Source organism: Phycodurus eques, chromosome 8 (assembly GCF_024500275.1).
Source record: "Phycodurus eques isolate BA_2022a chromosome 8, UOR_Pequ_1.1, whole genome shotgun sequence".
Lineage (NCBI taxonomy): Eukaryota > Metazoa > Chordata > Actinopteri > Syngnathiformes > Syngnathidae > Phycodurus > Phycodurus eques.
In genome coordinates this window covers 27,981,994-27,995,766 of record NC_084532.1, presented here as the reverse complement: position 1 = coordinate 27,995,766, position 13,773 = coordinate 27,981,994, and the positions used below count along the sequence as shown (strand labels likewise).

General features: G+C 42.4%; 1 protein-coding gene across 5 annotated transcripts in view; it reads left to right on the top strand.

The window, feature by feature from the left end:
• Window positions 1-13,773, top strand: part of sema6bb (sema domain, transmembrane domain (TM), and cytoplasmic domain, (semaphorin) 6Bb) — a 138,610-nt gene that overhangs the window by 67,744 nt on the left and 57,093 nt on the right. For all 5 annotated transcript variants that reach the window (XM_061683459.1, XM_061683454.1, XM_061683455.1 and 2 more), the window contains 2 exons: window positions 3,329-3,456; window positions 6,407-6,521. In XM_061683459.1, the coding sequence (XP_061539443.1) occupies window positions 3,348-3,456; window positions 6,407-6,521 (224 nt within the window). In that variant the 5' untranslated portion in view covers window positions 3,329-3,347. The remainder of the gene's footprint in view (window positions 1-3,328; window positions 3,457-6,406; window positions 6,522-13,773) is intronic.

The following is a 13,773-nucleotide window of genomic DNA, read 5'->3' as shown; positions in this document are numbered from 1 at the left end:
CACAGGAGCTGAATTTAAGACGTTGTTAACCCGGGCCACGACCGATCCGGTATGGAATTCTTTGGATGAACGCTCATATTTGTTTGGCAAGGTTTTAAGCCGGATGCCCTTCCCGACGCAACCCTCTGCATTTATCCGGGCTTGGGACCGGCCTACAGTTTGCACTGACTTGTGGCCCCCATAGGCCTGCATCGGCAACATCACGACTTTCATCTTTTCAAATTCATACTTTTTTCATATCCCTTTCAGACTTTATTTATTTTCTTGTTCAGTTGAAAGAACATACGCTCATGTTCCCGCTGTCTATTTTTCTCAATTTTGTGGATGTTGTCATTGTTTGTTCCGCATCAATTAGTTACATAGCCCAATTGGATTAAGAGTTAATTCACTTAGACACAGAAATTTAATGCGCACCACTTAGGCTCTGCTACAATCAACGTGAATGGGCGACAGATGTGGGGAGTATTTAGCAAAACGAGGACCAGCGTGGGACAGGGAAGGCGCGCGCATCCGATGCCACATGTTGGCAATGTACTGGCAAAACTACTTCAGTAGAAGTACTGATGCTTGTGCAAAAAAAAAAAAAAAAAAAAAGACGAAGAAGTCATACAACTCCTGTTCTTAAGTCAGTAAGTTAAAAAGGACAGATTCTGAAATTGATATGAGTACATTAAATACAGTACAATAGCAAAATATTTTGACTTTTTAACTTCCTACCACTGGCGTTTGCTTATTCGTCGTCAGTCAGTGTGGGTGATTTATTCTTATAAAATTCAGATGTTTTTTTCCTTATAAAATGAATTTATTTGTGTAAAATATCTTTTTTTCATAGTAATACTTCAGCTTAATTTGTAAAATTGTTTTATTGTCTTGTAATATTATGACTTTATTCCTGTGAAATGTATTTTTAACCATAGCAAAACTAGATCTCTATTAATGCAGATCCTGTACCTGTAATTTTATGAATTCATTCTTTATTCTTGTAAAATAAAAGGCATTTTAAGACGTCATTCTTGCAAATTTCTGATATTTTCTTGTAAAATTGCAACTTTATTATTGTAAATTTCGTATTTTTATTTTTGTTTGTTTGTTCTTGTACTTTGACTTTTAGTGAAATCCTGACTTTTTTCTTGTAAAGGTACATCTTCATAAAAATTCAATTTTTTATTATGACTTTAGAATTAAGATGTTTTCTTGTAACATGACTTTATTCCTGCAAAATTATTTTTTTTCTCTAGCAACAATATGACTTCTTTCTTGTAAGATTCAGATCCTATATGTTTTTACTTTATTCTTGTAAAATAAAAAAAATCTAGTAATATGCTGACTTTTGTTTTTGTAAAATTCAGCATTTTTTTTTTTTCCTTTTAATATCACAACTTCACTCTTAGATTCCCTTTTTAATACTACGGCTTTCTTATTAAAATTCCAATCTTACACTTTAGATTTTTATAAACGTAATTACTGTAAAAAAAAATTTTTTTTAAAAAAAGCTCATGCAATGACTTCATTTTGTAAACTTTGTTGCTATCCAAACGTCAACGACGCATGGCCACAAAGCGAGCTCCATTGTTTCACGGCGGCGCGTTGGGGTTGAAAGCCTCGTTACGCACTGACTCATCCCCAGCGCTCATTCGAACAAGATGTTGGGTTGGATTATTGTTTTGGAAATGACGTTCGTGAAATTTCCAAGGAGGAGGTTATTACCATAACGTGCAAACATGGAATACAAGGAAAGTGATGATTACAAATGAGGCAATAAGACACTCTGGATTCCAGCGCCTTGCACGCAGCGGCCGGTCGTAAAGCCTTTGGAGGTTTGCGGTTTAAGTAATAAAGATTCCGTTGATGCAGATCTTAGCGCCTGATGGGGGGGGGGGGGGGGAAGTAGTTTGTCTGGTGACTGAGGCGAATATTGTGGCTTGCTTGCATTAAGTTCTTGGACTCTTTCATATCCTGTACAATATCCTGAGTGTTCATGTATCCTCTCGCCCAAAATGAGTGTTCACCCCTGCTATTTTAAGCTATCGACTTTTATTAATTTTCACAGGATACAGGCAAGTCTGAATTTACAGTTGTGCTCCACTGTAGTACCACGTCGTGTCGCAACATAACAGGCAGCGCTGAGTTCCACTGGAAGGGACGCAGCGTAATACAAGGCAAGAAGAGGCCGAGAAGGTCCCCGACTAAGCTTCAGCAATAGTCGTCGTTCCCACAGCAGATAGAATACTGGATATGCGTGCGTATGCTTTCGTTGTATGCTCGGTTGTTGTGTTAAAATAGTCGTCGTTTGAAGGTTTATAATTACTGTAACCACATTGCTCATTTCCATTCGCCCATCTATGGCGTTTTGCACTATATCTTAGCATTAGGCCAGCACAATTATCATATGGTTTGGTTGAACATCTTTTTTTTTTTTTTTTTTTTTAAATATACGTTTCATTCTCTTTTGTTTTGTGTTGGTTTTACAGTGCAGCATTTACCTCGACTTGGGATATTTTCGAGATACGAGCCGTCAGCCAGCCGACGTGTTTGTCCTGAGTTGCAAGCGAACATTTTTGTTCCGAGCGCTCGACGGCGGCAGGGAACTTCGCAGCAAACGGCAGTAAAGAGAATGACACGTGTATTTAAAACAACCACAACACTTTGAATGTCTGCTAGCTTCATGCGAACACACAATGGAAAAACGCCCATGAGACGAAACGGGCATCAATGTCACGGTGTTATAACCTTTTCAGTAACAGGTATTTGTAAACAAACGGTGCACTAGCACATGTTGACAGACAGTATAACAATACTCACAGGCATATTCTTTATCTTTACAACGACCAATATTACTGCAGCTCGCTGAACAGTTGTGACCGTCTTCTTCGTTTATGTACGGATGCATGTGTGATACTGCCCCCCCCGGTGGCCAAGGCGTGCACACCGCAAGGAGCCGCACTATGAATTCACAAACTCATGATGCACAATCTGTTTAATTTAAATTCTATTTATTTAGGTTATTACTGTATGTTTATTGTAATACTATGAAGTGCTATTTTATTATAAATAAGTGTTTTACAACGTAATTTGTCGGTCCTTTATTGGAGTGGGCGGGGGGAGTGGGGGCTGTAATGACATAAAAACAACTTAACTTTAAAGCCAGTGTTGGTCACCGTGCTGCCCATGAAGATGAAGTTTGCAATAAATATGTTGTTTGTCAAAATCCTCCATCTTGATTGAGTTCATGCTTGTGTGTTTGCTCTTCGCATTCGTCGAGTTCATTTGGCAAACACTCACTCCTCTCTCTCTCTCTTTCTCTCTATTATTTTTCCAATGTGAACAGGCGCCGCGATTCTGTTGCCATGGCGACGGCGGCCCCTCCCTCTCTCTTCATGCTCTGCTGGCTGCTCCGAACAGCCTGCTCGGCGTTCCCCGAGGAAACCGGCCCTTTAAACTTCATCCCGACTGAAGGTATGGACTTTCTCTCACTCTCTCCCCTCCTGAGCTGGCAAAAGTACTTGTGCACTGTTCTTAAATAGATGTACAAATACAAAAATAATGAAATGTTTGCAAACCAAGGTAGTGTTTCCCATTGAAATGAATATAAATGCAATGAATCCGTTCCAGCCCCGGACCTAAGTTCGATTAACCTTACTGTTAATCGTTGTGTGATTACAAATAATGTACAACAGAAATAAAATAACAATAAGCAAGCAAAGTGAGGCACTGTACAACGTCTCAGCCTTTTTACGTACAGTACTGTTTACGTTCACCACAGATATCGCTCGCCTAAAAATGGTCGCCACATCCCACAATGCAATGCCGTTCCCAAAGCCACGGTTGGTCGAGGTTAAGAAATGTAACACGCTTATTTTGACAAAATAAGGAGTAAAAAGCATAGATATGCATTTTTTTTATTTTATTTTTTTATATAGGCAGTGAAAGTAAGTTGTAATTTTTCGGAAAGATGAATACGCAAGTACGCATATCTCTACAGTACAGTGTGTACTGTAGAGTACCTGAAATATCAATTTTCAGTACAGTAACAAAGGACAGTGGTACCTTGACTTACAAGTTTAATTCGTTCTGTGACCAAGCTACAGTTTTGACTCAACCTGTTGAAATCACTTGAAATCCATTCCAGCCTCCACATTAAAAAAACAAACAAACAAAACATTGTATAAAAATGAAATCAAATTAGTTTGTGTTAGAATGCGTAATTACTGTACATACTGTAGAATTTGTACTTAGGGGGTTGATACTGTAAACATATTTCCCCCAAAAATGTAACCATTACGGGATCAGAGAAATACCAAACAATTGTATTCAAAATTATTGACGTAATCTGACTCAATAAATAGAAATAAGTACAGTATGACTAAATCCAATGAGTTACTAATGGAATGGTGTGTTCCGCAAGGGTCTCTATTTGGCCCAAAACAATTGATGTACCCTAAATCTATTGAGCTTAAAACCATGATATTTTGCTAAAAAAAATACCCAATACTGCGATTGGATCAGAAGTTAAGTAATCTGACTCAAAATATAGAAACTGCTCGCAAACAAAAAGAAAAGAAAAAAACCTTGCAAATCCGGGTACTCATAAGTCAAGGTACCACGGAATTTGTACTTCCCACCACTGTTCTCAAACACCTTCCTCTCAAGACGTGCCAGGTGCAGGGATCCCAGCCTAACACGTAAGATGTTGAATGGGGGCCAAGGGCACGCAGGAGCTGCGGGGGTCACAATGGGTGGGCTGCGGACGTCAGACATGTTCTCACACGAGCTAGCCTGACCGGTGTCGGCCGGGGGTCGCGAACGTGAAGGGGGTTGTGGAAAGGTGGGCGCTCGCATTTCTGACTTTCCCACACGCGTTCTCGGTGTCTCTGGAGATGCAACCCCTTCCGCACTCAGACCTGGAGTCTCCACGTCAGTTCGCCAGGCTCCGGCAAAGACCAGACCTGGATCGATTGCAGTTCGATAATATTGACAGATGGCTTCGCAGCCTTCTGAATGTATCAGTCGCAAGCAGCAGAGCATCGAGTCGTCCAGGCCAGGCCCTTAGTTGCAGTTGGACGAGAGGAGCCTTTCCCACACTTCACCATCCAACGATGCTAGCGAATAACGAGTACAGTGTTGCCTTGACTTACGAGCTTAATTCGTTGCGTAACCACGCTTAAATCACTCTTCTTTCCAATCGATTCTCCCATTTGAAATGAATGGAAATGCCATTAAACACTACCAAATTTCTGTGACGTGCTTAAACAAGAGAAATTGCACACTACAGTACAGTACCATAGATTCCCCAAAATAGCCTTTGCTTTTTACCCAGAACACAGTGGTACAAATGATCTATTATTAATTATAATTACATGACATCGGCGTCAATGTCTGGTGTGATGTGTATTTTAGAATACGCCTTCAGATGGCGACAATTGCTTTCGGCGCAACAGGGCGGGAGAAGGAGTGAGTGTCATGTTTGAAACTTGACATCATTACACTGCCGGCCTTTTCTGCCTTTTCCTCTCGACTAGGAAAGACGACGGTTGTCTCCTCAGGATAGGACGGATTCATGTGAATAAAAGTAATTAGGATAGGAGAGGAGCGCACTAAAGACTAAATATAGACGTGAAGTGGAAATCAGATGAAAGTAATGACGTGGATGGAGCGAGATGAAGGGAGGAAATTAGACAATAACATACTCCTGGTCAAGAGTTAAGGTCGGAAATGCGCTCAGCCATGGTCATCCGTCTGTGGGTATGTTCACGCAACTAGGACAAAACTGGACAGCTTCCTGAAATAAATGAAAGTTCAGCTGTGACGATGCCAGGTCAGCACTTGGCAACTTATCAAAAGCACTTGCCTAAATTAGCAGCATCAATTCCAATATTTGTTCCATGAAACTTCAACTAGCAAAACCCGCGTGTGTAGAGATCTGTACACATTAATGCATTTCATAACCATCATCTCTGTTGAGGATGATTTATTATTATTATTTTTTGTATTTGTTGTTTTTGTCATGTTATTTATTCTGAACTGTTCCAGATGCTATGCGTGGCACAGTTGCGTGCTGTTATATTTTGTTTTTGTATGGTATAGTTTTGATTGGTTCAAGAAGTGCGAGGTGGATTAAGTCGGGTAATTGTTGTTTTCGTTGTGACAATTTGTGCATTTGCTGTTGGTGAGTATCTGGAACAATTTACAATTTGGTGTTGATCTAAATTGAGATTGTTGGGCCTCGATGGAAATTGTGTGTCGGAGTGAGCGCCCGTCAATCCGCTGGATCGCATTACAAAATGACTCCTGTGTCTCTAAATCGGACGTGGCGCAACAGGAAATTTCCAGGAATGAATGCCAGATTGGGACCTGTAATTATCTGTGTGTGTGTGTGTGTGTGCGTGTGTCCTCCGCCTTCTAATAGTGTCAAGACGCTATCCGGTGTTTCTGGGCCGGCCGCATCACACGTGGCAGAGACAAGATCCTTTACATATCCAGAGGGTCATCCAAGTCAACCGAACACTCTACATCGGAGCCAGGTACAGTACTTTGCTTCCCCCGTCCACCCCACTTTAAGGGCATAAGCGCACTAAACCATTTAAATCTGCCGTTACTGCAACTTTCTCGACTCTGTTGATTATTATTTCAATTGTGCAAGGGTTAGGGTTTCTATAGTATTTACGCGCATACTAATTCCACACATGAATTGTGTAGAAAATACTGTCGGTATTGTAGCGTCTGTGTGAGACGCATGCATGTGCCTTCGAGGGGCGGGGCCTGTTCAGGTGGCGAGCCTGTGCTTGAGTGGTGTGGTCGACAGCAGTTGTGTGTTTTACTATTCGCTTGGCATCCAGTAAATGGTTAAAAAAACTGGCGACTTGAACTGAAAATGTGAATTTGGTGTTGTGTCGCCAGATTTATTTATTGATTTACTTGGAAAATGCAAATGAATTCAGCGGAACCCGTGGGTAAGGAGAATAACTTGAGCATTTGTAATAAATAGTTTGTATTGAGAAGGGGTTGAACAACTAAAGATTTTTTTTGTCGAGTCAAAGTCGACTAATCGACGACATCATTGATATTTTTTCAATGGAGTGCAGAGGTCACCAACATTTGTTTGCGTTTTAATGTAAAGAGGCAGGCACGGAAACAAATAAAACCAAATGGTTAAAAATACAACTCACATTTTTGCTGATTGTAATTGTAATTAGTGAGAGTCATGCGCATGTTTCTCTTCAGTCTCATCTTGTGTTCCATCGTGAGGACTTTTGACCCGCCCGTTTGCTGTAACGCCCTGTGGCGCAGCGGAAACTCTGGCCGACAGCGAAACAAACTTCATACGTCTGCGGCGGGTCAGAGAGTCTGCAAATAAGATGGCGGCGGATGACAATAGCGGTTAGCTTCGTTAGCTCCGGCTATTCCGATTTCTACCGCTAGTCTTAAAATATTCATACCAGTGGTACTTTGGCAGTGCTGGCGGCGTGGAACGGTGCGAAGTGAAACTCCATCTTCGTTGCCAAGGTGTAATGTCTAAAAATGTGCAAACGACGATTGTGTGAACAAGAACCGTAATCATCATAGAAGTTGTTAGCTACAGCACATGCCAACTTTGCAACGCCAAACCTCCATCATTGGGATTTTCTCACTGGTATGTATAAAATGAATTGCCACGCCATGGTGAAAAGGTCAATGCAAGCTATATTGTACGACCCTGGACACCGCTCGTAGGCTTGCCAGTGTAATCCAATATCGTAGTCGAGACATAAAAAAAGCAAGTGATGAAAATTTATTATGCAACATAAAATCTCAACATTACATCACAGTCATGACGAATACTTTTTCTGTGAAGTCATCCCGACTAATAATGTCAAAGATGCCATGAAAAGATGACTCTTGATCAGCGTCGTTTGTTTGCCAGTCGGATGAATTTGCTGGTTCTGGACAGACTAAAGAGCCTGCTCAGCTGCATTAGGTTTAGACTCTTCAACTGCTTTTTGTCGCTCCCTGGAGGCGTTCAGCAGCCGACCTCAAACCCCCCAAGATTTACTGCACGTTTTCCAAATTCTAATTTGACTGAGAACCCGCTAAAAATCAGTCAACGGTCATCCCCGCATGTGGTGCTGGTTATAGTCTGTCGTTGCAGTTTCCAATAAGGCGAGCCACTCCGGGCCAGGAAATGACCCAATCGCTGGCCCCCAGCTGGTCCGACCTCACGACTGAGAAGCGAAGTAGTAAATATATCAAACTTTGTAAGTTTGTTCCAGCCATTCTGTCTGCGCTGAGGCTGTGTAATCACATACATGCATATCGCCGGATGATAAAAAGTATTTTTCCTGTGGTCGCTAATAATACAGCCGACCGTAGCAACCTGAACGGTTTGAAACTTGGAATTTGAGCTAAGTTGACGCGGAAAATACATCCCGAATAGTCAAACAGTAGCCAGAACCCCAACAGTCTTCCCAAAATCTAGGACTTTCTCGCCTCTCGGTCCTGATATTTTCTTTCCTCTTTTGTACAGAGATACGCCACAGAGAAGATTCCCTTCGCCTTTTGCCGCCACAGTTTTGCATTTCCGGACAGCTTTATATAATTGGACTAAATGACATCATAGTGTTGTGAAGTGGACTAATCGTTCAACTCGCTCCATAAAAGTGAAACAGTAAAACAAGCTTTATTTGTTTCATTATTTTTATTTTTTTGTCATTGTTGACTCTGACACTTTGGCTAGTTAGCATGTCACAGTAACGGCTAACTCTGCGGCTAACACGACTGTTTGCTGTCGTTTGCGTTGGCAGAGCCAAATAACGGATTAAATAAACAAAGAAATCCTAATTTCTTATCGCTTTTTACCGTTAGCCAAACAAAGGCGCTTGTATAACTCTTGTACAAAACCCACATCACATTTTGATAAATCACAGCCGTAATGATATAGAGCACAACGTTACTCCCTCTCGTGATACTGCTTAAATGAACCGCATTATAGCGCTGTTCAATGTACAGAAATGTTCTCGAAATAGGAGAGGTTATACGATATGGGATGTCTCAGCCAAGCGGGTACTCGTAAAAAGGCTAACCGCCAGAACGTTACATGAGGCCGAGAGACCGGGAGGATTTATGCCACCGACAGAAAGCCTGTATAAGTTTAATAAGGCTAACGGTGTTTGCGGCTACCTGACAAGCGGCGATAGGTTTGGAAAGAAACGGATCCGTGTGTAAACGCGCAAGCCGGTGTAGCGGCGGGGTTGACAGAGTTTTAAAACAACTACCTCGCGCGATGGCTGCTATGACTGTCGCCGAGTGCGCACCTTGATAAGACGCCCTAAATCTTGTCACCATTAGCACGGCTGCTTCTCAGAGCTCAAACGGCCGTAAATCCCTGCCCCCCCCCGGGCACCTGCTGAGCGCACACACCTCTCCCGAGACGCTTCCCGTCTTCTCCGAATGAAAGTATTAATGCGGGTTGGAGTCAGCACCTCGCCGGGTTAAGCCCCGCGTCACTGCTGCCGAGTCACTTTTCAGCCTTCACGTAGATCCGAAGGGCTCAACTGCATGAATATAAACTAGTGGCGGGACTCCATTTAGAAGGTTTCATTTGGGCTCGCTCAAGAACTAATAGGTCCATATGCATGCAAAGTGTTGATTAAATCTCAGACGTTTTTCAATGAAGTAATCATCTGTTAAATAAATGCACATTAAGCCAGTGGTTTTCAAAATGGGGTTACCAGGGGTCCGTAGAACATAACTCGTCAGTCTGCAAAATAATCACGAAGAAAAATAAAAAAGTATAACGTTGTATTGTTGGACCAACTTACACATTTTTCAAGTTAAGACGCGTCGCTTAGTTTTTTTTTTTTTTTTTTTTCCCCCCCAAATGAAGTGAAAGAAAAGGTGAGCGATTGTCACTGATGCACTTGCAGCCGTTTATTGAACAGGAAAAACGGTCAAACACACAAATGCAAAATGAGAAGACTCGCAAGGAGGAGGTGCTAACTCGACTTACGGCGGGCCCTAACTTACACGTTTTTGGAATTACGATGTGTTGCTTCGTTGGTTTGTCACTTTGTGTTGCGAGGCAAAAAAAGGCAAAAAAAAATTGAGCTTCATGTACGCCGCGCTCGAGTGAAGTACTGTAATGCCCGCCGGGCATGTGGGGCAAGGAGAGACAAAATGACAACACTCGCAAGGAGCTGCTGTAGGCAACAACTCGCGCCCAGACGCTTACACGCAGACGAACCGGCCAACCTGCACTCGGCTCCTGATGTCACTCACTAGGCCGCGCCCCTTAAAACTACACATCCAAGACCCGAACACAATTAAAAACAATTTTGTTACATTCTCTTTGTTTTTATGCCAATGCAATTTCAATTAATTTCAACATGGAAAATTTATTTGAGGTGGGCGTAAATAGGAGCTTTATCACGGAATAAATAAAAACCAATCGGATGAAGACTTTTCCACAAATAATGGAATTTTAAAAAAGAATTTTTTTTTTTAAACACTAAGCTTTGCAGTGTGTGCGGGAATGTGTGTAAAGGCGCTGACTGGCTGACTTCATCAGCCCACACACGTTAGAGGTCACCAGAAGTTGCGGGCTGGTCGAATGCCTCAAGGCAGGCAGGCAGGCAGGCAGACAGACGGACGGACGGACGGACAGCCGGACGCACACTCAGTTGTGCTTTCACGGCTTCAGCAGAAAGTTGGACACAGGTGGACACCCACTCTGAGGCAATTCCGCACAATACGGTGGTCTGATCAGAATTTCTATTTGGTACAGTATAGGCCCTTTTCACCAAGACGTCACACGTACGTCTGCGTGGCAATCGCTCCGACGGCACCACTCGTGGGGGGGAAAAACAAAACAAAAAAACAAAACATCCATGTCATTTGACCAAGGTAGAGCCATTTAGAAAACAAGGTCAGTAGCGATGTTTTTAGTCTTTTTCTCGACCACCGTACGTTAAATGTGTGAAGTGTCAGTGGAAGAGATGTTACGTGAGGTAAAGGAAGATGGAATACTGGCTGTAATTTGCATTTTGACAGGTAATTTGATTTAACATTAGACATCGTGGAAAATCTGACATAGTTAACAGTCATCGAGGGACTGATTCATGAATTGACTTGCTCGGGAAAAAAACCAAACAAACAAACAAAAAACGTTTGGGTTCTATCTGACAGCGCAACCTGAATTTGCAGTTCAGGGCAATGGTAGTAAATCACTTTCTGCCACCCAGATGTACCCCAGCACCTCTTGTTTACACACACAAAAATGTCTAGTTGGTGGTGAAGCAGCAGTTGAATTTTGGCCCAAGGCTATTCATCTACCAATGTACAATATGGTCTATATAACGGTAAACAATTGTACTGTAGTTGTATTGCTTGTGATCAGGAGGCGGCTTTTTTTCAGTATGTGCGCCAGCAGCTGCTTTAGTTAGTCGGCAGCCTTTGCACACTGCAATCTCTGCGTAAAGTATTAAACTAAAAAGACAAGTCTTGCTTTCTCCTAGTCTTTATGACTGTAGTTTTAGCACGGCAAATTCCAAATGTTAAAAACTCAAGGGTGTTCAAATGCGGTACAGTGGAGAGTGATTGGAAAATAGCCTTAAATCTCTGCTAGGTAACTTCCCAAAAGGTCCTTCAAAATATATTCGGGTAACAAACATGTTGCCAGTTTGGCTCGGGGAGACACGGCAATGTTCCAAATCTCGAGAGTGTCGGAGCAAGAAGAAGAAAAGGAAGAAGATTAGGTAACCGTGGAGGCTGCAGAGCTCTAGACCCTGAGCCCGGGGTGTTTGGAAAGCCAGAAGGTGGAAGGTCACCAGCTGGTACCGGATGAAAATGGATGTTTCTCTCGGTGCATTTGCGACATAATAGCTCAGGCGTGTGCTAATCCGACTCCCCGTATCCAAATTTATGCACAAGACCGAAGGTGTCGAAACAGGACAGTTGATTTGTGGGTTTGAAGAACTGAGACTGTTTAGGTTGAGGCGCCCATGTGCAGAGTTATGAGCCGGCGGGACCATTCAAGGCTTCGCGCTCCCCCTGAAACATAAATGGCAATAAAATGTGGACACATTTCACACACCTTCAATCTTCACCTTGTACCACATGCGGGGCCACACAGTCTTTGTATCATTCAAACAACCTGGCGTCGTCAAAAGAAGAAGAAGCTGCAGTGGCATTAATCATTTACTCTTCTCGCTGACCTCTCAGAATCTTATTTCAATACTTCTGGTTGCCAAACATTTTGACTGGAAGGTTCGGTCGCGAGGTCCTAATTGTAAGTAGAAGATGCTGCAATAACAACAGCACGGTTATTTGAAGCGGTGACGAATGGCGAGTGCCCGAAATTATCATCAAACTGTATGCCAGCCTCTGCTAACTATTTAGCATTGCCCGTCTTTAGCACTTTGACATTTAATAAACAATTCTTCCAAAAAAGAGGCTTCAAGTTGTTTATTGCCACTACCAGTTGAGGTTTAGTGTCAAACTAAATACAAAACAAAAATAATTAAACTTTTTGTACCTAAAAAGACCTCACCAATTTGCTTTTGTTACATCCTCTAGACTTATGCTAACGCAAAGTGCAAAACGCCACAGACGGGCTAACGAGTAGCCTCGATAGTCACGGTGTTATAACCCTTTAAGAAACGGATAACTGAACACAAACGTGTAGAAACAAAATATAACAAAACTAACAGGCGTACATTCTTTATCCTCTGCGAAGAATGACTAATATATGAAGAATGACTAATATTTCTGTCCTGTGAAACCTTTCTTCATGTGTCTCTATCTGTATTTTACTGCCCTTCACACAGCCCAGAAAGAGCACAATGTGGTGCCGGAACTTTCCATTCATTTCAATAAGCGAAGATGATTTGAGATACGATTATTTGTCAAGGTACGACTGAACAGTATTTCCCATCCTAAATTCCCATGGAAATTTACTGTTAACTTTCTAGTTTTTTTTAGGAGCGGTTTTCCACCTCTTTGCGACCCTACTCGTAGACCACTTGGGGTTTCTTGGACCACCCCGGACGAGACTCCCCACTTTCACGCTCGGCAAACACAAACGCATGCAAAATCCAAAACAAGCTCTCCCCTCTGTCAAGTGAGACCGTGCGGCAAAGATGGATCAAAGATTGGATCAATACCGCTCCAATAACATGCTCATTCGCAGATTAGCCGACGCGGAGCCCGACCCCTCGCCGAGACGGAGCCTCGGCCCGTCGGCTCTGTCCCGGAAGCGCTTCAGCCCTTGATCTTTTATGCACACGCCAGCTCAGCGTTGAGAAGGCCTTTTCACGGGAATATCCAGCGTTACTGAGAATTATCCGAAGATTAGCATTAGGGGTTTGGGTTGGGGGGTTTTGGGAGGGGGGGCTGCATAAATGAACGCATATTCCGCGTGCAGGCGGTGTGTGCGTAATTATCAACGTAACAACTTGATTTAACCAGCATTAATTCAATTACATTTTTTTTCCCCCCTTCGTTTGAATAAAACTCACTTGCTTAATATTAAAGGAATTTTAAAGCAGCCGGCAGAGTTGAATGAGTGCAGAGGAAGGCCGAAGCGCACGTGTGCGCGCGCGACTGCTTTCGTTTGAAATACCCACTCGTCTGCAGTCGGAGGAGATCCTATTCAAGACAAGACTAAAACCAGAGGTGGTTAAAGTACTTGGACTCGGCACCTAAGCAAAAGTACAAAAACGTATGTTTAAAAAAAAATAAAATAAATAATAATAATAATAATAATAAAAGACCCTGATAAAAGTGGACTCACAAAGTAAGTAG